The sequence below is a fragment of the Pundamilia nyererei genome, unplaced genomic scaffold, assembly GCF_000239375.1.
Source record: "Pundamilia nyererei isolate P.nyererei 1_Seehausen unplaced genomic scaffold, PunNye1.0 scaffold00057, whole genome shotgun sequence".
In the NCBI taxonomy this organism is placed as follows: domain Eukaryota; kingdom Metazoa; phylum Chordata; class Actinopteri; order Cichliformes; family Cichlidae; genus Pundamilia; species Pundamilia nyererei.
This window is the reverse complement of record NW_005187458.1, coordinates 3,362,532-3,385,723: the sequence shown is the minus strand read 5'-3', so window position 1 is coordinate 3,385,723 and position 23,192 is coordinate 3,362,532. Positions and strand designations below refer to the sequence as shown.

General features: G+C 39.2%; 2 protein-coding genes across 3 annotated transcripts in view; one reads left to right on the top strand and one right to left on the bottom strand.

Moving 5' to 3' along the window:
* The window catches only part of pomgnt1 (protein O-linked mannose N-acetylglucosaminyltransferase 1 (beta 1,2-)), a 26,894-nt gene extending 10,939 nt beyond the window's left edge, over nt 1-15,955 (top strand). Inside the window, exons 5-21 of one of the 2 annotated variants that reach the window (XM_005734304.1) lie at nt 81-194; nt 296-413; nt 1,038-1,136; nt 2,463-2,590; nt 3,367-3,437; nt 3,530-3,605; nt 6,170-6,253; nt 6,415-6,456; nt 6,943-7,001; nt 10,008-10,080; nt 10,228-10,356; nt 10,692-10,817; nt 10,978-11,042; nt 11,133-11,177; nt 11,278-11,413; nt 11,502-11,611; nt 13,206-15,955. In XM_005734304.1, the coding sequence (XP_005734361.1) occupies nt 81-194; nt 296-413; nt 1,038-1,136; nt 2,463-2,590; nt 3,367-3,437; nt 3,530-3,605; nt 6,170-6,253; nt 6,415-6,456; nt 6,943-7,001; nt 10,008-10,080; nt 10,228-10,356; nt 10,692-10,817; nt 10,978-11,042; nt 11,133-11,177; nt 11,278-11,413; nt 11,502-11,611; nt 13,206-13,287 (1,557 nt within the window). In that variant the 3' untranslated portion in view covers nt 13,288-15,955. The other variant, XM_005734303.1, reaches the window with a different exon arrangement.
* Nucleotides 15,956-19,003: 3,048 nt separating this feature from the next.
* tspan1 (tetraspanin 1) overlaps nt 19,004-23,192 on the bottom strand; it is a 15,857-nt gene continuing 11,668 nt past the window's right edge. The window contains exons 4-7 of the mRNA XM_005734316.1: nt 21,872-21,970; nt 20,398-20,541; nt 19,148-19,231; nt 19,004-19,063 (exon numbers count right to left, since the gene is read on the bottom strand). Of these exons, the coding sequence (XP_005734373.1) occupies nt 19,004-19,063; nt 19,148-19,231; nt 20,398-20,541; nt 21,872-21,970 (387 nt within the window). The remainder of the gene's footprint in view (nt 19,064-19,147; nt 19,232-20,397; nt 20,542-21,871; nt 21,971-23,192) is intronic.

Below are 23,192 nucleotides of genomic sequence, written 5' to 3'. Positions count from 1 at the left end.
TATATATTTATTTATTTATTTTAGCAATTTCAGATTTTTCAGTAAGCCAGTAAGTGGTCTTGTGTGTGTGTGTCTCACAGGGTCATGTGATGGCCAAGAGGATATTTGACACCTACTCTCCCCATGAGGATGAAGCCATGATCCTGTTCCTCAATATGGTGACTCGTGGTCGAATCCTCATCTTTACCATAAAGGTCAGGAGCTTCTAACTGTCTGAGGAGTGAAGGGGATATTCATGTTCCAGTCATAAACCATACCTGTAACTGTGTTTTTTGGGGGCTTATTTGTCCTGCAGGATGAGGGCACATTCCACTTGAAAGATGCTGCTAAGAACCTGCTCAAGAGTCTGGGCAGCCAGGTGTCCCTCAATCTGAGCTGGAGAGACATGTGGACTCTAGTGGTGAAGAAAGGAGGTAGAAAAGCAGACCTTCATTTTTAACAATGACATTGAGGACAGCCATTATACAGGAAGAGCTTCACTAAATCAATCAGTCACAAAAGATCTGAGGAGCTGGGGAGAATTATGATTGGTTGTTTAGAAACATTAAGAAGATTTGATTATGAGATTTCACAAAGTCAGCCCAAAGTGCACCATTTTATCGTGGATTGACATATGAGTTTTATTTTATTTATTTATTTTTTTAACTAGAATCAGCCTAGATTGTTTTCAGGGCCACTACAACTTTACTGTGTATGACTGAAAGAAAGACTGTTTTTTGTTCTACATATTCGCATTTGTGTCTTGACCTTTGTGCTTGAGGTGTTGTCACTAATGGCTAAACACTTTTTCTTAGGCTGAAATTAATCATCTTTGATTTACAAGAAACAAAACAGATGGATATATTGTCTGTGCAGTTTTTCATCACTATTTTCTACATAAACTTGGATTTTGTTGAGAAGTTATCAGTATAAACCATAAATAATGCATCTTTGATCAAATAAATCAGTCAGTAGGGGGGAAGAGACAAAAGGAAAAACAAGAGTTTATACTTACCCTGAGATTACCTCTCTTGACTTGATGTTGTTTTTGTGTTCAGGTCAGGTTTATGGAGAGAAGCATTCAAAGTCTCCAGCTCTGTCTACCTGGGGAGACCCAGTGCTGCTCAAGACTGAAGTGCAACTTACTGCCTCTGAAGGTAAGAGCCAGTTTTAGCATGCTTGACAAAGGGTGAAATATTTAAACTTGATTCCCCTCTCGTGCACAAAATGTTATAAAAAAACGAAAAGACTTGTAGCCTTTTTTTATGAATAATCTTTTGAAAGTGTGATGACATGCAGTAAAAGTTGGGTCCTTGAGAAAAAAGTCAAAGTTGGGGATTTGCTTCTCCTTATATTAAGATTTTTTTAGTCCCGACGGTGTAGGGACCAGATGGGTTAAAAGTTTGAGACAAAGACTGTATATGAATGATGGTTGAATTCACCGGTAGTTTTGGATTTCACATTTTGTAGGTTTAGCATGAGCATTTTGGCCACAGTTGGGGAAACTGTAAAATGTAAATTTAAAAAAAGATGATGATTTGAAGGTCTCAAACACATTTTATGCACAAAATAACACAAATGTTAAAACTGAGAAAAAATATTAGTTCAAACCAGTTGCTGAACTTCGGGGAGAGGAAAGTTGCTCATTCTTGTTTGATACAAGAGCCGAGCTGCTCAAAAGTCTTGTGTCATCTTTGTTGTATTTTTCATTTCATCATGTGTCAAATATTTTTAACTAATTAAAGGTCTCGGCTCCAGGCAGGCCAGTTCAATACCTATAATTCTGACCAATGTATTTTGCGGTTTAGCATTGTCTTGCTGAAATAGGCCTCACATGGAAAAAACATGTTCTCTTTGAGAGCATATGTTGCTCTAAAAGCTGTGTACACATTTTAGCATTAATAGCGCCTTTTCAGATGTGCAAGTTGCCAGTTCTAATGCACCCATCTATATACCATCAGAGATGCAGGCTTTTGGACTGAGTGCTGATAACAAGCAGGATGGTCCCAGTTCTTTTTAATCCAGAGAATGCAACGGCAGCCATGTTTGCAAATAATAATTTAACATTTGGATTTGTCTGACAAGAGAATAGTTTCCCACTCTGCCTCAGTCATTTTACGTGAGCTTTGGCTCAGAGCAGAACACAGTATTCCTGGATCATGTTCATATACATCTTCCTCTTTTGCATGATAGAGCTTTAAGCTATATTTATGGATGACACAGATGCAAGTTTGCCTCTCTAACATGTTCTTTTCAGTCATGTTGCTGGCCTGTTGACAGTTAACCTAATGTATTGCAACATGTTCCGCCTGCTCTATCTTTTTAGTATTATTTACTTCTTCAGCCTTTTTCCCCACCCCAACCTTTTTGCTGATATAGAAATCGGAATACTTTATGAATCCATAAGAGAATAAAGTTCAAAATAATTTTATATGTTACAAAAAACTGTAAAATAATTTGGGATGTGTTCTTATGTTCTGCAGAGGCAGAGTGCCACTGGGCAGACACGGAGCTGAACAGGAGGAGGAAACTCTTCTGCAGCAAGGTGGAAGGATACGGCAGCATCTGCAGCTGCAAAGATCCGGCACCCGTAGAGTTTAATCCTGACCCTGTAAGACATGTAACAGACACGACTCTTTAGTTTCACCATGTTTTTCCTGCGTGGGGAAGCACAGGAATGCCAAGCTGTAAGGAGGGAGTAATGTCCTTGCATCAGTCAGTGATATTTATTTATTTTGCTATAATTTGTATGGTTTTTTTGGTCTTGGATGAAGACAGAATCCCACAGAAGTGAGAGTAGCATTTGAGCGAGTAGTGAGGCACTGAGCACACTTGCTCGTATGTTTGAGTATGCTCAACTTCACTGTCTCGATGATACTTCCTGTGCTGCTCTGTAGTGAGCCCAGGATTTTGGCATTAGTGCTCTTCAGGCTCAGTTAGAGTGACCCTCCAGTTTGCAATGAATCTCCACAACAGAACAGACTGTCATCATCTGCAGTCCAAAATGGTGGAGCTGGAATTTGTCTGAGCATGCTGCGAGGAACTCAAGACAGTTGAATGACATAAGGGGCCTCCATCCGACAAACAAGCCCGAAGGATGCCACAGAACAGGAAGGACTGAGTTAGCTTAGAGTCCAGTAGTAAAACAACCACTTCTTAGACAGATGGAAAAATAAAGGTAAATTGACGAATTTACCTGGCCAGCTGTCCGAATACATGAGGCTGTATAGTCTATGTAAAGTGTCATTGTTAAAATGCTCATATACTTGGATTTAAGTAGTCAGGTGTATGCTTTACCGATTCTTGTCTTCTTGTCCACTAATTTGAGTTTCTTGTGTGCAAGTATAGATTCAGTATGATCACATTTTTACTGTTTCGTCATTGCAGCTCCCCATCAATAATGTTTTCAATGTCCCAGTGGCCGTTATTGCAGGAAACAGACCTAACTATCTCTACCGGTAAGATCTGAAAAATACTCTTCTGTCATACAGGGAAGTAATAAATCTCTGTCAAAATATAACTAAGTGTTTGGCTTTTTGTTGTTGTTTAGTATGCTGAGGTCACTTCTTTCAGCCCATGGTGTTAACCCACAGATGATCACAGTCTTCATTGATGGATATTATGAGGTACCTTCATTATTATTATTGTTATTATTATTATTATTATTATTATTATTTGTTTATGTATGTATGTATTTATTTATTTTGATTGCTGCAGTTTACTTCTGCCAGTGATTGGGGTGTACCTTTGCTGGTGTTAGGTCATGTGACTATCAAAGTCATACAATTTTAAGATCTTAATCAACACATCATATTTCAATACCTTATTTTAAACAAATACAACAACCATAATTTTATTTGCAGAAGTCTTTATAGATAGTTTAGGTATCTACAGTGGGGCAAAAAAGTATTTAGTCAGCCACCGATTGTGCAAGTTCCCCCACCTAAAATGATGACAGAGGTCAGTAATTTGCACCAGAGGTACACTTCAACTGTGAGAGACAGAATGTGAAAAAAAAATCCATGAATCCACATGGTAGGATTTGTAAAGAATTTATTCGTAAATCAGGGTGGAAAATAAGTATTTGGTCAATAACAAAAACACAACTCAATACTTTGTAACATAACCTTTGTTGGCAATAACAGAGGTCAAACGTTTACTATAGGTCTTTACCAGGTTTGCACACACAGTAGCTGGTATTTTGGCCCATTCCTCCATGCAGATCTTCTCGAGAGCAGTGATGTTTTGGGGCTGTCGCCGAGCAACACGGACTTTCAACTCCCGCCACAGATTTTCTATGGGGTTGAGGTCTGGAGACTGGCTAGGCCACTCCAGGACTTTCAAATGCTTCTTACGGAGCCACTCCTTTGTTGCCCGGGCGGTGTGTTTTGGATCATTGTCATGTTGGAAGACCCAGCCTCGTTTCATCTTCAAAGTTCTCACTGATGGAAGGAGGTTTTGGCTCAAAATCTCACGATACATGGCCCCATTCATTCTGTCCTTAACACGGATCAGTCGTCCTGTCCCCTTGGCAGAAAAACAGCCCCATAGCATGATGTTTCCACCCCCATGCTTCACAGTAGGTATGGTGTTCTTGGGATGCAACTCAGTATTCTTCTTCCTCCAAACACGACGAGTTGAGTTTATACCAAAAAGTTCTACTTTGGTTTCATCTGACCACATGACATTCTCCCAATCCTCTGCTGTATCATCCATGTGCTCTCTGGCAAACTTCAGACGGGCCTGGACATCAGCAGCGGAACACGTCTGGCACTGCGGGATTTGATTCCCTGCCGTTGTAGTGTGTTACTGATGGTGACCTTTGTTACTTTGGTCCCAGCTCTCTGCAGGTCATTCACCAGGTCCCCCCGTGTGGTTCTGGGATCTTTGCTCACCGTTCTCATGATCATTTTGACCCCACGGGATGAGATCTTGCGTGGAGCCCCAGATCAAGGGAGATTATCAGTGGTCTTGTATGTCTTCCATTTTCTGATGATTGCTCCCACAGTTGATTTTTTTCACACCAAGCTGCTTGCCTATTGTAGATTCACTCTTCCCAGTCTGGTGCAGGTCTACAATACTTTTCCTGGTGTCCTTCGAAAGCTCTTTGGTCTTGGCCATGGCGGAGTTTGGAGTCTGACTGTTTGAGGCTGTGGACAGGTGTCTTTTATACAGATGATGAGTTCAAACAGGTGCCATTCATACAGGTAACGAGTGGGGGACAGAAAAGCTTCTTACAGAAGACGTTACAGGTCTGTGAGAGCCAGAGATTTTCCTTGTTTGAGGTGACCAAATACTTATTTTCCACCCTGATTTACGAATAAATTCTTTACAAATCCTACCATGTGGATTCCTGGATTTTTTTTTCACATTCTGTCTCTCACAGTTGAAGTGTACCTCTGGTGCAAATTACTGACCTCTGTCATCATTTTAAGTGGGGGAACTTGCACAATCGGTGGCTGACTAAATACTTTTTTGCCTCACTGTATATATCTTTTTCCTTGTCAGAGACTTTGAAGTCATTGATAACTTTTTACACCTTGGCTGTAAGAGGCTGATGCGGATTTGTTGTTAACCTGCCGGGCGGGCAGCGTTGGCACCGAAGTTGTGAACGCGATAACTCAAGTAACTCGTAGGAATTTGAAATTGATAATATTGGTGCTCCTAATAAAAATGTTGGATGAGTTTAAATCTCAGTGACCTCAACCTCAAGGTCAGAGGTCAAGTTTTTTTAGAAAGCCTTGTGAATGTGATAACTTGAAAACAAGGCTTTTGAAATTGATACTATCTCTAGGAGACGAAGGGGTACCACTGACCACTTTTTTTTTTATTGGGAGTCTGTTTGACTTATAACGATCACGCGTGTTTTACCAAATGAATGAACTGAATCTATAAATTATCTTGTTAAATGTTAAAAAAAAAAAATCTCTACAGTGTATCCTCGTCATAATTACCACGAGAGTAGGATTAAACTGCATCCTTTGTGAGATTAAAAGAATTTAAACTAGAACTACAGAAATCTGTTTTTTGGATGTTTTTGTGTTCTCTCTTTAGGTTTCTATTTCTTTTAGAAACAGAATTGTCATTTCAGGTTATACTCACCACCTCACTGGATTTTGTTCAGGGAAACAGTTTGCAAATTATTAAAGAATCTTTTTGTAGCTCTCAAACATCTGCCTTTTTGACTCAGGAGCCAATGGATGTTGTTGACCTGTTTGGACTGAAGGGAGTTCAACACACACCTATCAGCATCAAGAATGCCAGAGTGTCTCAGGTAAGCAACAGCTTCTCATTCAAGGGTTAACACATAATTCAGAGCAGTACAAGCATAAATTTTAAAGGACCAATGTTTCCTTTACAGAAACGTTCAGCAGTGTTGTTATTAAATTATTCTTTGTTACTGTGAAACTCAAACATCTCTTTCCTCAATCACAGCACTACAAAGCGAGTCTGACAGCAACCTTCAATCTTCACCCAGTAAGGACCAACATCAAACACTCAGCTGTATCATGTTAATGCAGTTTGTTATAACTCTTATTTGAATTTTTCATCTTTTATAATAAGTGCATTGTACAGCTCAATTTTACATTGCACTTCAGCATTTCTTTAATTAAGAAAAAAAAATCATCTGGCACGTCCAAACAGAGGTTTCACAGTGCACACTCAGTTGCTCCAATTCATTGGTTTCTCTGACCATCATAACTAACCTGCAACTTAACCAGAGGTAAACCCTCTAACATAAGTCTGAATTGTAACTGTATACATATAAATTTCTGCTTCCACTCAATATTAATGAGACTTCTGAAACTCTTACTGTCAACACTGACATTATGATTTTATGCAGTGAACTCTGTGAATGCACTGTGGGTGTTTTAGTGTGTGCAGTTGCCTGGGGGTAGAATCTGTATGCACCATATGTATGCGCTCATTAGAGTTTGTTGTGTCTGTTTTATCTTTTCCCAGGATGCTAATTATGCCATTGTACTAGAAGAAGATCTTGATATATCCATTGACTTCTTCAGGTATTTCTTCCAGTCTACATTACCACTACTAAAAGCAGCCAGATGTCCATGTTAGTTCCAGAAAAGGGCTCTTACTGATTGATATCTAGTCACTCTCTACTGACAACTTTTTATGCAGCTGCTGTTTTTGGTTCTTAACCTGGTAGTCTCATTCTGTTAGACTCTACTCATGCTTATGCTTATGGAAGCTGTGCTAAAAATTCTCCATTATTTCAGAGCAAAGTCCCTTTAAATTGATTTTACATTTAATGTTATTGTGAAGTTTATTTAATTGCTTATGTATTACTTAATTACTTCAGTGTAGTAAGTTGTAAATGCTTTAAACTGCCGTTAAAAGTTCAAAATGTACGCCCCTTACACTTTTTCTTGCTTGGCTGATTGGTGGCTCTCCCCTTGTATTGTCCTGAGCAGCCTGGAGATCAGGCTGGCTGGATGATGATTAGAATGAAGAATAGGCCTAAACAGAAGTTCACGGTATTCCACCATCTTGATTCTGAAGAAACCCTGAAAGTGTTGGCTAAGGATAAACGTAAATGCTGTAGTATTATAATGCCTTTTGGTATTAATAACACCTGGTTACATGAATTGGATGTCATTAAAATTAATGTTGCATCAGTGTGTAACTTTGCCTAAACAATGGATACAATACAAACCTCCCTTAGACAGTATCATTTTTAGGTCATAGCATACATTTTAATTGCTATGTAGATGATACCCAGCTTTATCTATACATGAAGCCAGATAATAAACACCAATTAGTTCCATTCCAGGTGAACCTCTAAAAGGTCTCCATAAGGGACCTGTGATTCCTGCCACATTGGCTGCTTTGCACCCTGACAGTGATGCTGCCACAGCTCTGTACCATTTATACCAGCACTTACTGAGTATTTGTCAGCGCTGGTATAAAAGGAAAAGAAGTCAAAACCAGAATTAGCAAAGACCTCACAGAAAGTCAAACTGTTGCAACATCTCTCTAGTGGTGCAACGGATCAAAAATCTCACAGTTCTGATCGGATCACGGTCTTAAGTCACGGATCGGATCAATTTTCAGATCAGCAAAAAAGAAAAAAATTTAACATTTACCTATTAACTTTTTAAGTATTTTTTGCCTATTAAAAACATTCAACTCAAGACTCATTCCACGCAATTATATAAAAACAAATTAAGGTGCAATATAGGGCAGTACAGGGCTTTGTATCTACCACTCCGCTGTGATATAATGAGCGGTCACGTAGCTTTCCGTTGACCTGGAGGTCCACCCGTTTGTAGTTGGGCAACAGAAGATGCCTGGGATAGTTCAGCCATAACTTTAAACTTTTCCTGCTCATACATGCCTGAGTACGATCTTGTCACTGAAGTGGACGCGAACGGGTTATCATAGCGTGGCTCAAGCACGTTCATCATAGTTTAAGCCCCTTGTTTTGCACAAGGGAATACGGCCTCCCGTCTGCAGCTAAACACTCCAGTAGCTTTTGTAATAGCTTTAGCCCGGTCGGATTGGGCAGCAAAGGGCTGCTTAAATACCGCAAACTCCTCTGCTCCTCCACTTGGACCGCTAGCGCTGGCCATAACTATCGCTTGACAGACCCACCACGCGCACCATACAGATACCTTTTTTCCTTCTTTTTCGAATCTTCGGAATAACGTGCGTGCCGAACCATGGAGTGGGTTCGGATTACGGATCAACCGTGATCCGTTGCACCACTACATCTCTCTGTATAATTTGTGATCTCTGAGCTTCTGTACTGAGACGTTATTAAAATTACAGTAAAAACTGACAGTCCTACACTTGTATCTTCGTCCTGGCTGCAGCGGCAGTGAAAGAATGCACCAAGGTGCACGACCGGTCAAAACGACATCAAAGCAGCAACTTGCACCAGTACTCTAGTACTTCCATATGGGAGGGTGGGGATGTGAAGCAGAATCACGTCATAAGACACTTCAGGACCATTGAATAGAACTCTGTATTTTCATTTTTAACCTTGGAGATGAACTCGCAGTGCACTTTCTTGTGAAGGTTGCTTGTTTCAGTCCTCTCATAACAAAGCCACCTTTGGGTTTGAATGTAGGCACACATTAAAACTGGTGCTCAATCTCTTTCTCCAAGAGAAAGAGAGCTTGTGCATTAAATGAGATGCTTACTCTTAAGGACCCAAATGTATACTAGGAATATGTGTCCAAACTGTGTGCTGTTGCTTTTGCAGCAAGCTGTGGTTTATAGTTAGCCACAATTTAATTAAGAAATGATGAGGAGAGAAAGTGGAAATACATCTTTATTTTTTTGTTAAAGGAACTTTCTGCATAGCATCCTCAGCTCTTCTGTGAAATTTTTAAAGATGTTTTTGATTCTATAATGTCAGCTGAGACGGCCCTTTAACACGCTGACCTGCAAGATTCACCACCAGATGGCAGTAGAGGGCAGTGATAATAATGCTCTGCTCTGTCAGAACCTCTAGCCTTCCTTTGTTGGACAGGCTGTGCTTTGAACTGTGTGTTTGCTGCTCTGAAAGCTCCAGCTTCCCTCCTGGGCTGACCAATCTGTTTGAAGCTCTGACTTCAATAGTGGAGAAGAACTTGCGGCTATCATCTGTGTTTGCGCCAGTTTGCTTTTGAGCTTCAAGCTTTCAGTTAGAGAGCAGTGAAATTAAAGCTTGGTTCTATTGACAAAAACAAGCCTGTTATTTCTTCTTTATGTCCAATAGTTGTAGTTTCTTGAAGGAATATCTACAAGTCCAGTTCAGAAGCTCCCCGTGTCAGCTGTCAATCACAGTGACCACTTGCTATGAAAGGTCTGGTAGAAAAGCTCAGTGTAATCTGTTGAAGTACCAGAAAAATGTTCCTGTTCAGTGATCAGACGTCTGTATGTTCGGGTCTTCTGTTTAGATCAAAGTTTTCTTCATGTTTTTTTGTTTTTTTTCTAAAATCATAACTGCAAACTAGACTCCTTTTTATATTCAGTCTATTGTCAGAAAACGGTTACATTATCAATATTTTCTGTTTCTGTAGCTTTCTGAGTCAGACCATCCACCTGCTGGATGAGGATGACAGCCTGTACTGTATTTCAGCCTGGAACGACCAGGTGAGTGCTGACTATCATCTGTATTCCTTATTTTCACACTTAAGTGACTTCACTATTTGACTTCTCTAAGCCTGCTTTTTATGAACATTGTCCCGCCAGTCTTTGTTATGTAGATGATAACACTCCCCTATATGTGGTGTTGATCAGGGCTATGAGCACACAGCAGAGGACCCGGCCCTGCTCTACAGGGTGGAGAGTATGCCCGGCCTGGGCTGGGTGCTGAAGAAAAGCCTCTACAAAGATGAGCTGGAGCCAAAATGGCCTACACCCGAAAAGGTGTTTGAAGTTGTCTTTTCTTTTGTTGTGATATTTTATCACCGATTGATTCTTCCAGTGGTCATAAATAGATATGTGAAGTGAATAATCTTCAATAACTTTTAAATATGAGTGATTAAAAGGAGCTGCATGAAAGGATTTTTAATATATTGTGTTGTTGATTTTATTGTCATGTTGTAATTCTAAAAATCTTGAATAATATCTATGTAGCCCTTAAAAAGAATAGTGTCTAGCTGACAAGTAAAAACAAATGCAGGAACACGCTGTGCATGCGTGTGAGGCCGTGGCAAAAAGATCGTGACTAAGTGCGTGCCTGCGCTCTTTCTGGCTTGTAGCTGTGGGACTGGGACATGTGGATGCGAATGCCAGAGCAGAGGAAAGGCCGAGAGTGTATCATCCCTGATGTATCCCGCTCCTACCACTTCGGTATCATCGGCCTCAACATGAATGGCTATTTTCACGTAAGATCTGAAAGGAAAATGCTTTTTGTTATCAGCTTTTCATTTGTGTATTCCTGACACAAAGCGACAGGTCTGAAGGCAGCACTAGAGCAGTTAAGTCAGCTGTATCTTTTTAGCCTGCTGTTAAAGATTGCTGTTTTTGTCTTATCGTGTCACATAGGAGGTATATTTCAAAAAGCACAAGTTCAACACTGTTCCCAATGTACAGCTGAAGAACGTGGGCAGGTGTGTACAGCCATGTGATTAAATGCTATTGTTTTTTTGTAAGTAATCTGGCTACATGGTGACAGACTTGGTTTTAATTGGTCTTCACAGCTTGAAGAAAGATGCTTATGAAGTTGAGATCCAGAACCTGCTGAAGTGAGTACAAACTCTGGCATCACTCAGCGTGTTTGCTTATGGTTGTTGTAAACCACAAAAAGTAAATTTTGTGTGTGTGTGTGTGTGTGTGATATTCCAGAGAGGCAGAGGTGCTAGACCACACCAAAAACCCATGTGAGGACTCATTCCTACCTGACTCTGAGGGGAAGATCTACATCATGTTCATTAAGATGGAGTCTGAAACAGACACATCCACTTGGACTGAGCTTGCCAAGGTGGTCATATTTACATAAGTGGTCTTGCTTGTGATTTTTACAGGCAGTGATTTAAGCCCTAATAAATTCAATCATGTCTCTTGTTTAGTGCCTGCACGTTTGGGATCTAGATGTTCGGGGATACCACAGAGGTCTATGGCGGCTCTTCAGAAAAAGGAACCATGTGTTGGTCGTGGCTGTTCCGATCTCCCCGTACTCGTAAGTAACTCTCAGATTATATGTAGCCCATACCTGTAATCTTTCTGGGAAAACAAGAAAGTCAGAGATAGAGACATGGAAATCATATGACCATTATCTGATGGTTTACAGCAGTTGCACCCTAAAGCAGTGTGAAACAAGATGAAACATTTTCACAGCCCTAAGAGGAAACCGTAAAAGATCCTGTTTATTACCTAAGAGCAGCTTCTGTTTGTTAGAGCAGCAGGTTCTGTGTGACGGCCTGTAAATGCAGAACAGAAAATGGAGATGGAGAGGGATGCAAACAGCAAAACAGCAGAGATGTGGCCTGGTTGTTACATGAATAATTCAGGGTTTTCAACACAGTGGAAACACGGGCAAACAATGACCTTTTACGTGACAGGAAAGGGAGAAAGGAAAAGTTTCAGGTACTTTGGATAGATAAAGGGCTATGCAAATAACTTATGCAATCTAAACAAAATATTGTCTCTGTTTGCTGCCTGCCTATGAAATCAGGCAGTCAGTCTGCTATCACCTGCAGTCTTCTGTTGGAATGGATGTATTCAGGTCCAGGTCTCAAGTGTTTGGCAGTCCAGCACACATTCTGTTACACAGTTGGTATTTAGCTTTGAAATGCTTAGAAGGTGCATTCTCCTAATATGTAGGCTAAAGTTTTAGCCCTATTGTTGATATTTTGGTGAGATGCTGCATCTTTCACTTGTTTATAGTTAGATTGATTCTCATAGCAACACAAGGAGCAGATTTATTAATTGTAAACATGATTAAGTGAAGGATCTAAGATTTCATGTGGGAGGTACTGGTTACAACTGGTGCTTTTAATGAGAAGAGCATTTCAGGAAGGCAGACTATTGAAACACTCCTGAGTACCCTGGCTCATTTCTTTTAAAGAGGTACCTTGTTGGAGGGGAGGGAATAATTCATAGATAATTAATTAGCACCAATATTTGAAGAAAATGTTTGATTTCCTTCCATTGCCCATAAACTTAATTTATATAATTATATAAAGGTTATATAAACTCCACCTCAAGACATGATGTGAATACGATAGGATACAAAGAAGCAAAGTCACTCCTGCTGCACTGTGCCAGTCATCAGAGGGAGAAAGGGAATTTATTTCAAAATTAATATGATAACTCCTGTGATTGTTTACACTTCCTTTCTTCAACCATCCAATTGTTTTTGTTTTTTAAAACTTTATTTCAGTAAAATAACTTTAAGCCCTTTAACAGAATCTCTAGTTGGAGCGAGAATTTTTACCCTGTTTTTGCATTAATTACTGATTTACTGATAATGTTTCCTATCAATATGTTTTCTTTGTCAGTGACCACAAGAGACAAAAATCACCATGGTTGATTAATCTGCTTCAGATTCACAACAACCAGAACAGCCAACTACAGTTGCATTCTTAAAGTCTTTTGCTTTTAATTCTCATTTTAATAACCATCTTGGGTAAATTCACACCAGATAAAAAAAAACAATTTGCCTTAATTCACTTGTATTTCTGTGTAGGTTCTCTGATCTCTGCTTAATGTTATCATCGCTCCACTTCCTTTTTTGTAACCTCATGTGTACTCTCTTATTTTATTCTGATCAGTGTGAGGAAACCAGCGAATGTCACTCCCATTCATTTAGAGCCTCCTCCTAAAGAAGAGGGAGCACCGGTGGAGCAGATGTAGATCTGATGTTACACACACACACACACACACACACACACACAAACAGAGACTTCAACAAGCCCTGGCCTTAACACTACTACTTCTCTCCATCAACGAACATTAATAATCCAGCCTGGGGCCCAGAGCTACAGGTCTGTCTTGGGTACAAGAGGATACCTGGGACACAGAGTCTATTTTTTATGTTGGAGGAAGAATTAACACTACAAACAGCACTGGTGAGTCCGTCCAGCAGTGATGGTAAAACTAGTTATAGTTAATTGTGATTGTTCAACCACAACAGTGTACAGCTGCCAACAGCTGTGTCTTTTTGTGGATCGATCACTAAGCTACATCTTTGACAGAACAGTACAACTGACATAAACACACTGACCTGAAAGAAGGCAGTGCTCCTTATAGTTTGGTATTTTAACTACTGAGTGTTTGTCCATTTTTGTACATACATTTTAACGAATCTCTATTTATTTTACATCTGTCAAAAGTTAGTGCTTTTTTTTTTCTAAATAAGAAAATCCACTTTGATCAAGTTCAATGCATTTTTAAGAGTCTGACTTTTACAATGAAAAAATGTAAGTGTGTGTGTGTGTGTAAAATCTAAAGGTTGGCATTTTTCTCAGCATTAGATATCGAGTGTAAAAGCCCCATGGGTTTGTACCGTTATTGACTGTATAGATCACTTGCCTCGGATTAGTCTTGATGATGTAATCCGAAAGGTGGCTGAGAGACACAAACCTGAAAAGTCATACTTTTAACATGTGCTGCATCTGAAACCAGAGAAATTGCAAATGCTGTGATGTTAATGTGTGCTCACCTACAAAATGATGCACATTGAACAAATCACTTTAAATTCGGGCAGTTTTTTTTTGTTTGTTTTTTTTAAGTAAATTAACCTTTTTCCATCTGTTTCTGGCATAGTTCACTACTGGCTTTTGCTCTGTCGGGGGGAAAAAAAAGCACGTGGCCCTTCCAGTACCAACAAGTAATAATTGACACAGGAACTGAAAATCATAATTAACAATCATTAGGAACGAAACATTTTGTTGTGTACCCCAAAAAAGGAGGAAAATCCGTGTCTAGGATCAGATCTAAATATGCAAACGTGTGCTAAACAAACAGTTCAGGATATTTGTATCCTAGCACAGCATTTACGTGTGTACGCATTTTTTTTGTTGTTGTTTTGTTTTGCTTTTTCCTGAAGCAGACGCACTTTTTTTTCTGTGCTTGCTGCTGTTTTTGAGATACAAGAGACAGCGGCAGCTGCATAAGGTGCTGAACGTTCAGTTGCTGCTTTGTTTCCTGATTGAACAGTGTTCAACTACTGAAGCTACTAAAAACTGAGCTCAACACTGTTACTTTTCACACAGCCATCCAGTCACGTAGGAGAAGGGCTCAGATAACAAGAACACCTGGTATAAACACTAAAGAACCGAGTCAATTTCTCTGCTTGTACCAAATGAAATCCCCAAACTAGCACTTTAGTCATATATTAATTAGATCATTGTGGGTCAGACATCACAGCAGGCAGGTACTTGCAACCAGCTACTTCCTGGAAGCAGCATGTGTTAAAAATGTATTTTTTCCCCCTCCTAATTTCTTAGTGTGCGTATAAATTTTGGTCTCTCTCAACCATCCTGGAGGCCAGAGGCTCCACCACTTCCATCCACTGAAGGTAGCAATGTGAAAAGAGTACTAAATCTTCGTTACATATATTTATCTGAGTTTCTAATTGCAGTGTTCTTCATTTTTAAGAGTAGTAAATACGTGAGAAGATTTATTTGATAATCTCACTGGCCGCATTCAATGCCCTGAGATGCAGCTGAGAGAGAGAGAGAGTGTGTGTGCGTGTGAGAGAGAGAGAGAGCGCGCGATTTCTCTTGTAAAGCTTTTCTAACTGGTGGTCAAATAGAAACCCAACCCTTTAAGAAAATGTTATTCTTTATGGTAAGACATGCAAAAGCAAACAAAGTATTATCTGCTTATGGATACATTTATTTTGAAAGTCACACTATAGAACTGTCTAAGCATTTATTCACTCTGTACTGGTCATGTTATCATTTCAAACAACTGTTATGGATGTTTCAGGCAATTAAAAATGAAAAGATAATTGAAATATTTGTTCCAATTGAGGTCTAAAAACACTGACTTTTAATCCAGATGTTGATATTCTACCAGATGTTTTAAAAGAACGTGGAGTTTTCAACCATGTTAACAGAGAGGTGTGAGTGTGAGGAAGAGATACTGGACATGTTCTTACCAGCTGATGTAAGAACGCATTAACCAAATGAATGTGAATTTTAATTCTCTGTTAGTATTTGCAGTTATTTGATTGGAAGGTGTTTACCTGTCAGAATGAACCACTGACGTTGGGGCTAAGTTTAAGTCCTAGTGTGTTTCTCTGGTTTCAGATCTCTGCAAATTGTCTTTTTTTCCCCCTTTGTTTGTTCTTTCATTTCACTTTGTGGTGTTCCTGCTTTTCTGGGTTTCAAAGGTTAAATTAAATTGAATCATTGTTTCAATAGCAATACAGTTGATTTAATACTGTGGCAGGATTCTGAAAATACTGGAAAGTGCTTCGTATGAGTGACCGAGGAGGATTTGTGGACTTGAATGCAGTTTGACATGTATGAGTTTCTTTTATCTTGGAGATGAATAAAGATTTTTTTTAAACTCACTCTCATGCTTTTTTGCTTTTCTTTTCCACCGCCTCAAGGCTGTACTGTACAATATTTTAATAATTCATAAATAAAGATTTATTGTGTGTATGATATTCATGGAATAAACCAGAAGCTCTTGTTCTGAGAGTGTGTGTGGGAGAGAAGAGAGCTGCCTCCAGATTTCCCATGAGAGGCATGCAAAGGAACTGGGAGGCAAAAACCACATAGGGAAATGTATGCAAATCCTCAGGACTCGGTGGATTTCTGTATTCATTGTGGCTGACCAAGGATGAGTGCGGCTTCCTATCCTTTGAGGTCCAACTTTTGCAGCTAAACTGTTTGTTTTTGGTGATTAACCCCACTGACATCAGTCTTTTCTTTTGTTCAAGGAGAGCCACATGTTGTGATGCATGTATGTGTGTGTGGAGGCAGACTTCTAGAGGCGTTTTAAATTCTACTTTATATTTAAGCCAGCAATCAAAATGAAACAGATCTGAGGCTTTACACTCAACAGAGTTTGGCTTGTAGATGCTGCAGAGAACATGCATCTCTTTAAAGGACCATTGATCAACGTTGTGAAATTTTTTTTGAAACACAGATTATTTGGGCATGACAAGGGGATCTGGATTGAATTGCATGTCAGTGATAGTATTTAATTTTTCATGTAATATTATTATTATTATTATTTTCAAATGACTTTGTAACAAAAGCAAAAGAAAAGGATCTTCACCCGTGGTCTCGGATCAGTTAGTTGTTAAACTTTGAAATGGTGCAGATGAGGGGGTTCTGTGGGAACAAGAGCAGTTGCAGAGATGAATGGAAATTCTCTGTGCATTCATCATTATGAGTGACATGTTTCATAGCATACAAAGACATTTTGTTCATGCATCATCTAAATTATAGATTAGTGTGCCTGCTGAAAATTTAAGGGTCTCCTCACTCTCACTTCACTACACAACTGCAGCCATGACAGAAGGAACTCAATCAATTTATACAGAACTCTACAACTTGTAGTATAACTGTGTAATAAATATAACATGATCTCATTTGATCAAATATCTTACATGCTGTTTCTTTTTCATTTGAAAGTCAGCCATGTCTGTACTTGCTGTTATTTTTCTGTTATAAATGACTGTTTGAACAAGGCTAATGGATAATGTTTGAAAGCATTAATTCAAGAGCAGTGAATAAACAGTTGAAATTAAAATAGAGGAAAAATGTCTTAAAAAAGGTAAAAATATTAAGTTGCAATATTACAGTAATACAGAGAAAACAAACATTCAGACTACGCCGTCATCTAGAAATTTGATTCTGGATTTAACAGGGACCCAGTGAGAAGAAGACAAAAAGTTACATCAGTACTCTGCAGCATTTTGGATCAGCTGAAGGCTTGAATTTAGAAGCAGGACATTAATGATCATCTTTGTCCTTAAGACATTCCTGTAGTTTAAATAATTGGTGCGTGTTATGTGGTTTCATGAACAATTCAAGCTGCATATGTCATCCACATTCTTGTGTTGTGGCATTGTTATGCAAGGCCTTCTAATTATACTCCATAGAGGAATCATATATAATGCAAATGGTATTGGTCCTATCTAAAAATCCTTTTAGATAGATTTTATTTAAACCACTGCAGCACAGTATCCTTAATACCTATACATGTTCTACTAGATGTATGTAATTATTGTGATCAGCATTATTAAACGCTGTGTTGAAGTCAGAAGCAGCGGAAGAAAATCATCCATCATGACACAGAAACTCCTATCAGAGAACTAGGGCCTAAACCATTGCAGAGCTGAGGCAGTTATGCCCACCCACTCTTCCTGTCTGGTAATAAGGATTTTGTGGTCCACTGTGTCAAAAGCAGCTGTTAAATCTAAAAGCACATGTAAAAAACTTTTCCCTGAATTCATTGCTTAAAATATGCTCTTAAGATCAATTAACATATTTTTAAATTCCAGCAAGCATACTGACCTGTCCTTGGTGTTGTACAGCAAAACAGGCTCAAGCTATCATTCTTCCACCACTGTATGTCATAGATGGGATCAGGTTTTTATGCAGGAATCCAGTACTTCCCCTTCTCCAAACAGAACACTTCTTAATTGTCTTACTATATATGATTGTAGCATATTTATGTGCATATTTATGTACATATGTCTGTATGTACCCTTGGAACTCCTTAACAGGTTGACTAATGGTAAAATGGTAAATGGCCTGTATTTGTATAGCGCTTTACTAGTCCCTAAGGACCCCAAAGCGCTTTACACATCCAGTCATTCACCCATTCACACACTGGTGATGGCAAGCTACATTGTAGCCACAGCCACCCTAGGGCGCACTGACAGAGGCGATCTGCATGAAACCTTCCACAAACATGCTTACCCATGCAGCAATTAGCATCTATATGTTTTTTAAAAAAAACAAACATTTATTGTAAATTCCAGTACTTTAGATTTTCATTTTCATCATCAATATGATGTTATGTCCACCATTTACATTTCTTTCACATCACATTTAGCATATGTCACCTGAAGCAATTTGTTTCCACAGCAGACTTTTGTTCAACTCTCCACTAAATATGGGTAAATATGGGTAAAGGTTTTTGTTAGTTAAACTAAATCATTTTGTTCTGGGTGCTCGCTGACTGAACCTCTTCAGCTCACAGTTTTTCGTTTGCTTCTACCTTTAGGTCCTTATACTGAGTTGACTTTCTGACTTTTGTTGCAGATCTGAAACTGTGGCCACTAAATGTGGATATTAAAAAAAAAAGCAAAACCCAAAAGGTGTTGAAAAAAATAACCCAACACTGAAACACATTCAACAAATGTTTGAAATATTTTATTTTATATATACATTCTTTTTGAAAAGGCAACATTGAAAACCAAGGATGATATTGGTAAAAGTGTACTACTTCTAACAGAAACTTATATATGATGTTTTTTTTTACATAATAAATATGACTTTATAGCTAATTATTGCATAAAAAGAATAAGAGTGATGTTAATATAGATTTGATTTTTAATTAAATTATCTGTCACTCCCAAAATGTTCTCTGTGAAGACCTCTCAGCTATCTTCGTTATCCAGGTGGCAGTACAAATTAATGGATACCAATATGGCAGCAATCTGGAGAAACAAAAGTGTAAGAGTCCAAACAGAATGACATAAACAGGTTTTGAATGCATCCTTAAGCTTTGCATGAGTTTTTACCTCCAGTAATCCAATTCCTGCAGCAGTGCCTCCCATGGTGCTAGCGTTCTCTTTGATGATCATCAGGATCTGCTGAAAACAGCCCTGATAGGAAATGGGCTCTGGTTAATTCCTAATGCATCAACATAACACGCATGGCTGACACTCATGCAGACACTAATGCAAAAATAACAATCGCAAAACTGCAAAATAATGGTTGGCTCAAAATCCACTACATTTCTAGGCCAGAATCAAGATGCTTGGGGCAGTCAACACTTGGTCCAGAATCAAATATTTTAACTGTTGCTACCGTCATAGAATTTAGACATACATGGTCCCCCACTGTTAAAATCTTAGTGACGTTTTGGTGTTTTTCATTTGTTTGCATAGCTCTGAGGTTATGCAAAAAGAATGACTGTGGAATTTCAATCCATGCAGGAGCTACAATGAGACTTCAGTTGAAGATAAGTTAACCTGAAAAAATGTTAAAGCTTAAAAACGTATGGCAAAAAACAAAAAAAATAGTTGCAGTAGACAGTTTCCATTGTTTTTACTGGACATTGTTGTCATTGGGCAGGATGTTCCACACATTTTCACACCACTACTTGTGTCAGTAATGAACTACAATGTGGGTGGCATGGTTTCAATACCAGGAATATAAACTTTATTTATGCTTAGCACCATTTATGTCTATGTAAAAATATTTAATATTACAGCATTAAAAAGGTCTTTTACAGGTTTTGGTCTCTATAGTTAGTTGTTATCTAACAACCATACTTAAATAGCACTTTTCTTCTAGAATTAAACCCTCAAAATGCAGTTTAATAATACAAGTCTCATACTCCCAATCACTCACACATTCATACAGTGCTTCATTCTATGCCATACCATCTTGTCTAGCACACATACTCTAATATAAAGCCATCAGAATCTCGGCCGAGGATATTTCAACATGTGAACCGGAGGAACTGACAATCAAACTACCAACTTTCAAATTAGTAGGAAACCTGCTTTACTTCCAGGCCCACAGTCCCCAGACAACTTCATAGCATGACAGAGTATTTGTTTTCACTTCTTTTGATTCTATTTTGATTCTAATTAGTGGTCACTAACAGCTACATATGTAGCTGGCAGTTGTCTGCTACATATCAGTGAACTGGACCTGGAACGCCACAGAGCATGGCAAACAGTATTCCTGCTAAACACTAGCTTGTTTGAATTGTCATTGTTTTCATGCCAAAGCTGCACAATGTATAATGTGGTCATTTCACCTGCACATTGCTGTACTCTGCCTGGGCTGGGGTGCAAGTGTTGTTGTTGGTCCTGCAACAGATGGAAGGCAGGCTGCCTCCAGTTGCATTTTGGAAGTTAGAGCCCATGAAATCAGTGTAGTTGGAGAAACCACAGCAATGTAGCTGAAAGAAGGATGACATTCTTGTGTTATTCATGCTGCAGGAAAATATGTGAAGAGGGTTATCTACATAATGGTCCTTTCTTAAAGGCACTGCCTTGTCTTGATGTTAGTGGTTTCTATCTCCCCTTTCAGACATATATTCCAGCAGGGTGTAGGTGTTACTTGCCTAAATCTCATTCTTCTCTTTCAGCTAACTCTTCTGGACTTGCCTTAGTCTCTGCAGGTATTTGGTGGTTGCAACTTTCCTGGCAGCCGCTTCATGATTCCCACATCCCTGTGAGATTGCCCGGTAATTCTCGCTATTCTTAGTGTCTGCAATGTTCCCTTTTGGTTTTGCAATCCCCTCAGTTCTGACTACCATCACTCTCTTTGTTTGTTCCCTCTCCAGTTCGAATAGCATTCCACTGTCACTGGTGTAGATCTTGGTGGGATGGATAAGTGAATCGATGTCCTGTTTACTCCTGGCATACAGCTTGATATCATCCATGTAGAGGAGGTGGCTAACGATTGCTCTATTCTGTAAGCAGTGTGTGTAATCAGTCTTGTCAATCACCTGGGATTAAAGAGTTCAGGCCTACAAAGAACAGTGGGGGGAGAGCATCTTGAACAACTGCTCTGTTTACCAGTAGCTGATGTTTTGCCCCTCTGATCCCCAAGGATCTGTGAACATTGGGGATCAGCACTGTCCAGCCTTCAATTATCTATTCCAGCTACGTGTTGTCCATTATCAACCGGTTCATTTCTGCTGCCAGGTGCTCATGGAGTGCAGTTAGTTCTTCAGCAAGCAGATGTGAATCATGTTGGGGCCTGGTACTGTCCAACTGGTGCTGTTCATGCTTGACACTCTTTGTTGGATGTTTGTAATGGTTACTAGATCCTGTTCAGGCAGCAGAAATCCAGACTCATCCGACAAGACAATGTGTTTGCAATTGTCTGTTATTTGAGTTAGTGTTGCTTTCCTACCAGCTGAAAGCATCCCAGCCAACCTTGTCTGACTTCCAACATTCAAGGAATTTCACTCCCTGGATATTTTCTCTTTTGAAGATCATTGTCTGTAGGATGATTATGTTCTAAAATACAGGTAGATCAGCGATTTCTGAAATACTCAGACCAGCCTGTCTAGCATCAGCACCTATGCCATGTTCAAGTCCCTTAAACCACTTTTGTACATGACTAAATGCATTTGTTTCTGTCATGTGATTGGCAGAACAGATATATATGTTAATATGCAGTTAAGCAGGTATACATAAATCAATGGTGAATGTATATACAGTTTATATATAAAGTTCTAAACACATATAACAAGAATAGGAAAACACAATATCCTGTACCTGTGTCATGGTGCTGTTCCAGAGCTTAGTGACAGCAGGATCATTACCATATTGATTCTGTAGAGCAGGAGTCGCCCACGCTCTCAAGATCCCCTCAGCCTGTGGAAAAAACTGATTTACTGACATCATATATAAACAAATATATCCTCACTGGACACATCTAGTCTGAATTTTATATTTTGTTTCTAAAGTCACTGGGTCAAAATTACCCAGTGACAATCCTTTTTATCTATACTCGCTAGGTTGTTATGTTTAGTTTTAGCGTCTTGTGATGTCTAGGTAAACTGTGTCAGATGTGTCCTCACTTCCCACATTATCCCTCTTGTATTTAGTGTCTGTGTCTTCCTTTGCTCCGTGTCGCGATCGGCTGTGTGTTTACTTGTGTGCCTCTCCGTGTGTTTAGGTTATATTTTCCCAGTTTACTTTTGTACCGTTTTCCCCTTGTGTCAGCAATAAAGCTGCCTTTTGAGTTCACTTTCTTGCCTCCGTGTAGTCTGCAATTGGATCCTGCCTGCCTTTCCTGCCTGCACAGAGCCGCATCATGACAAGGATAGCTTGCCCTCATGTCCCCCCTTCTTTGTTTCCTTTGCTTTGCAGGTTGCTATTTCTGTTTTGATAAATAAACCTATCACGTACTGTCACAAAGACCTAATTGATGGGTAGGGAGGGTCAGAAATGTACTCTAAATGCATGTAGCCATGTACAGCCCTATTTTCTTTTCTTTTTAGCTTCTCTGTGTGGGTGGACATGTTTGAATGCGTGCACAGTGAATGGGATACATGGGGTATCCCAAGGGGATGCTGCGATACAAGTCACGATTAAATGTGCCCCCCAAGTGAGGCTAAAATCAGAAAGATATATTACTAGGAGGCTAATTCAACACTGTCAATTGCCCTGCGCCTTGTCACTTTCTGTTGGATGCACACACACACACACACACACACACACACACACACACACACACACACACACACAGAGGATAAGCAACAAAGAGCTTGAAGTAATACACAGTTCAGTGATGCAGGAGATGTTAGCACTGTACATCTATCAATGTAGAGTGGTATGAACACATTTACACATGATCAAAATCTCCACCTTCATCTTTTATTAAATTATTGATCTCTTGCTCTATAGTATGTTGCTGTTTTTCAAATAATTAACAGTATCTTTTCTTGTATGGCATACATGTTAAGAAGAAAGCAATAAATAAAAATCAAAGCAACTAATTCCAAAGAAAGTGATATACTCATTTGTTCATAGGAGTGGGTTGATAGTTGTCATAATTGTCATAAGCCATCCCTTTTTTATATATTTAGTCATG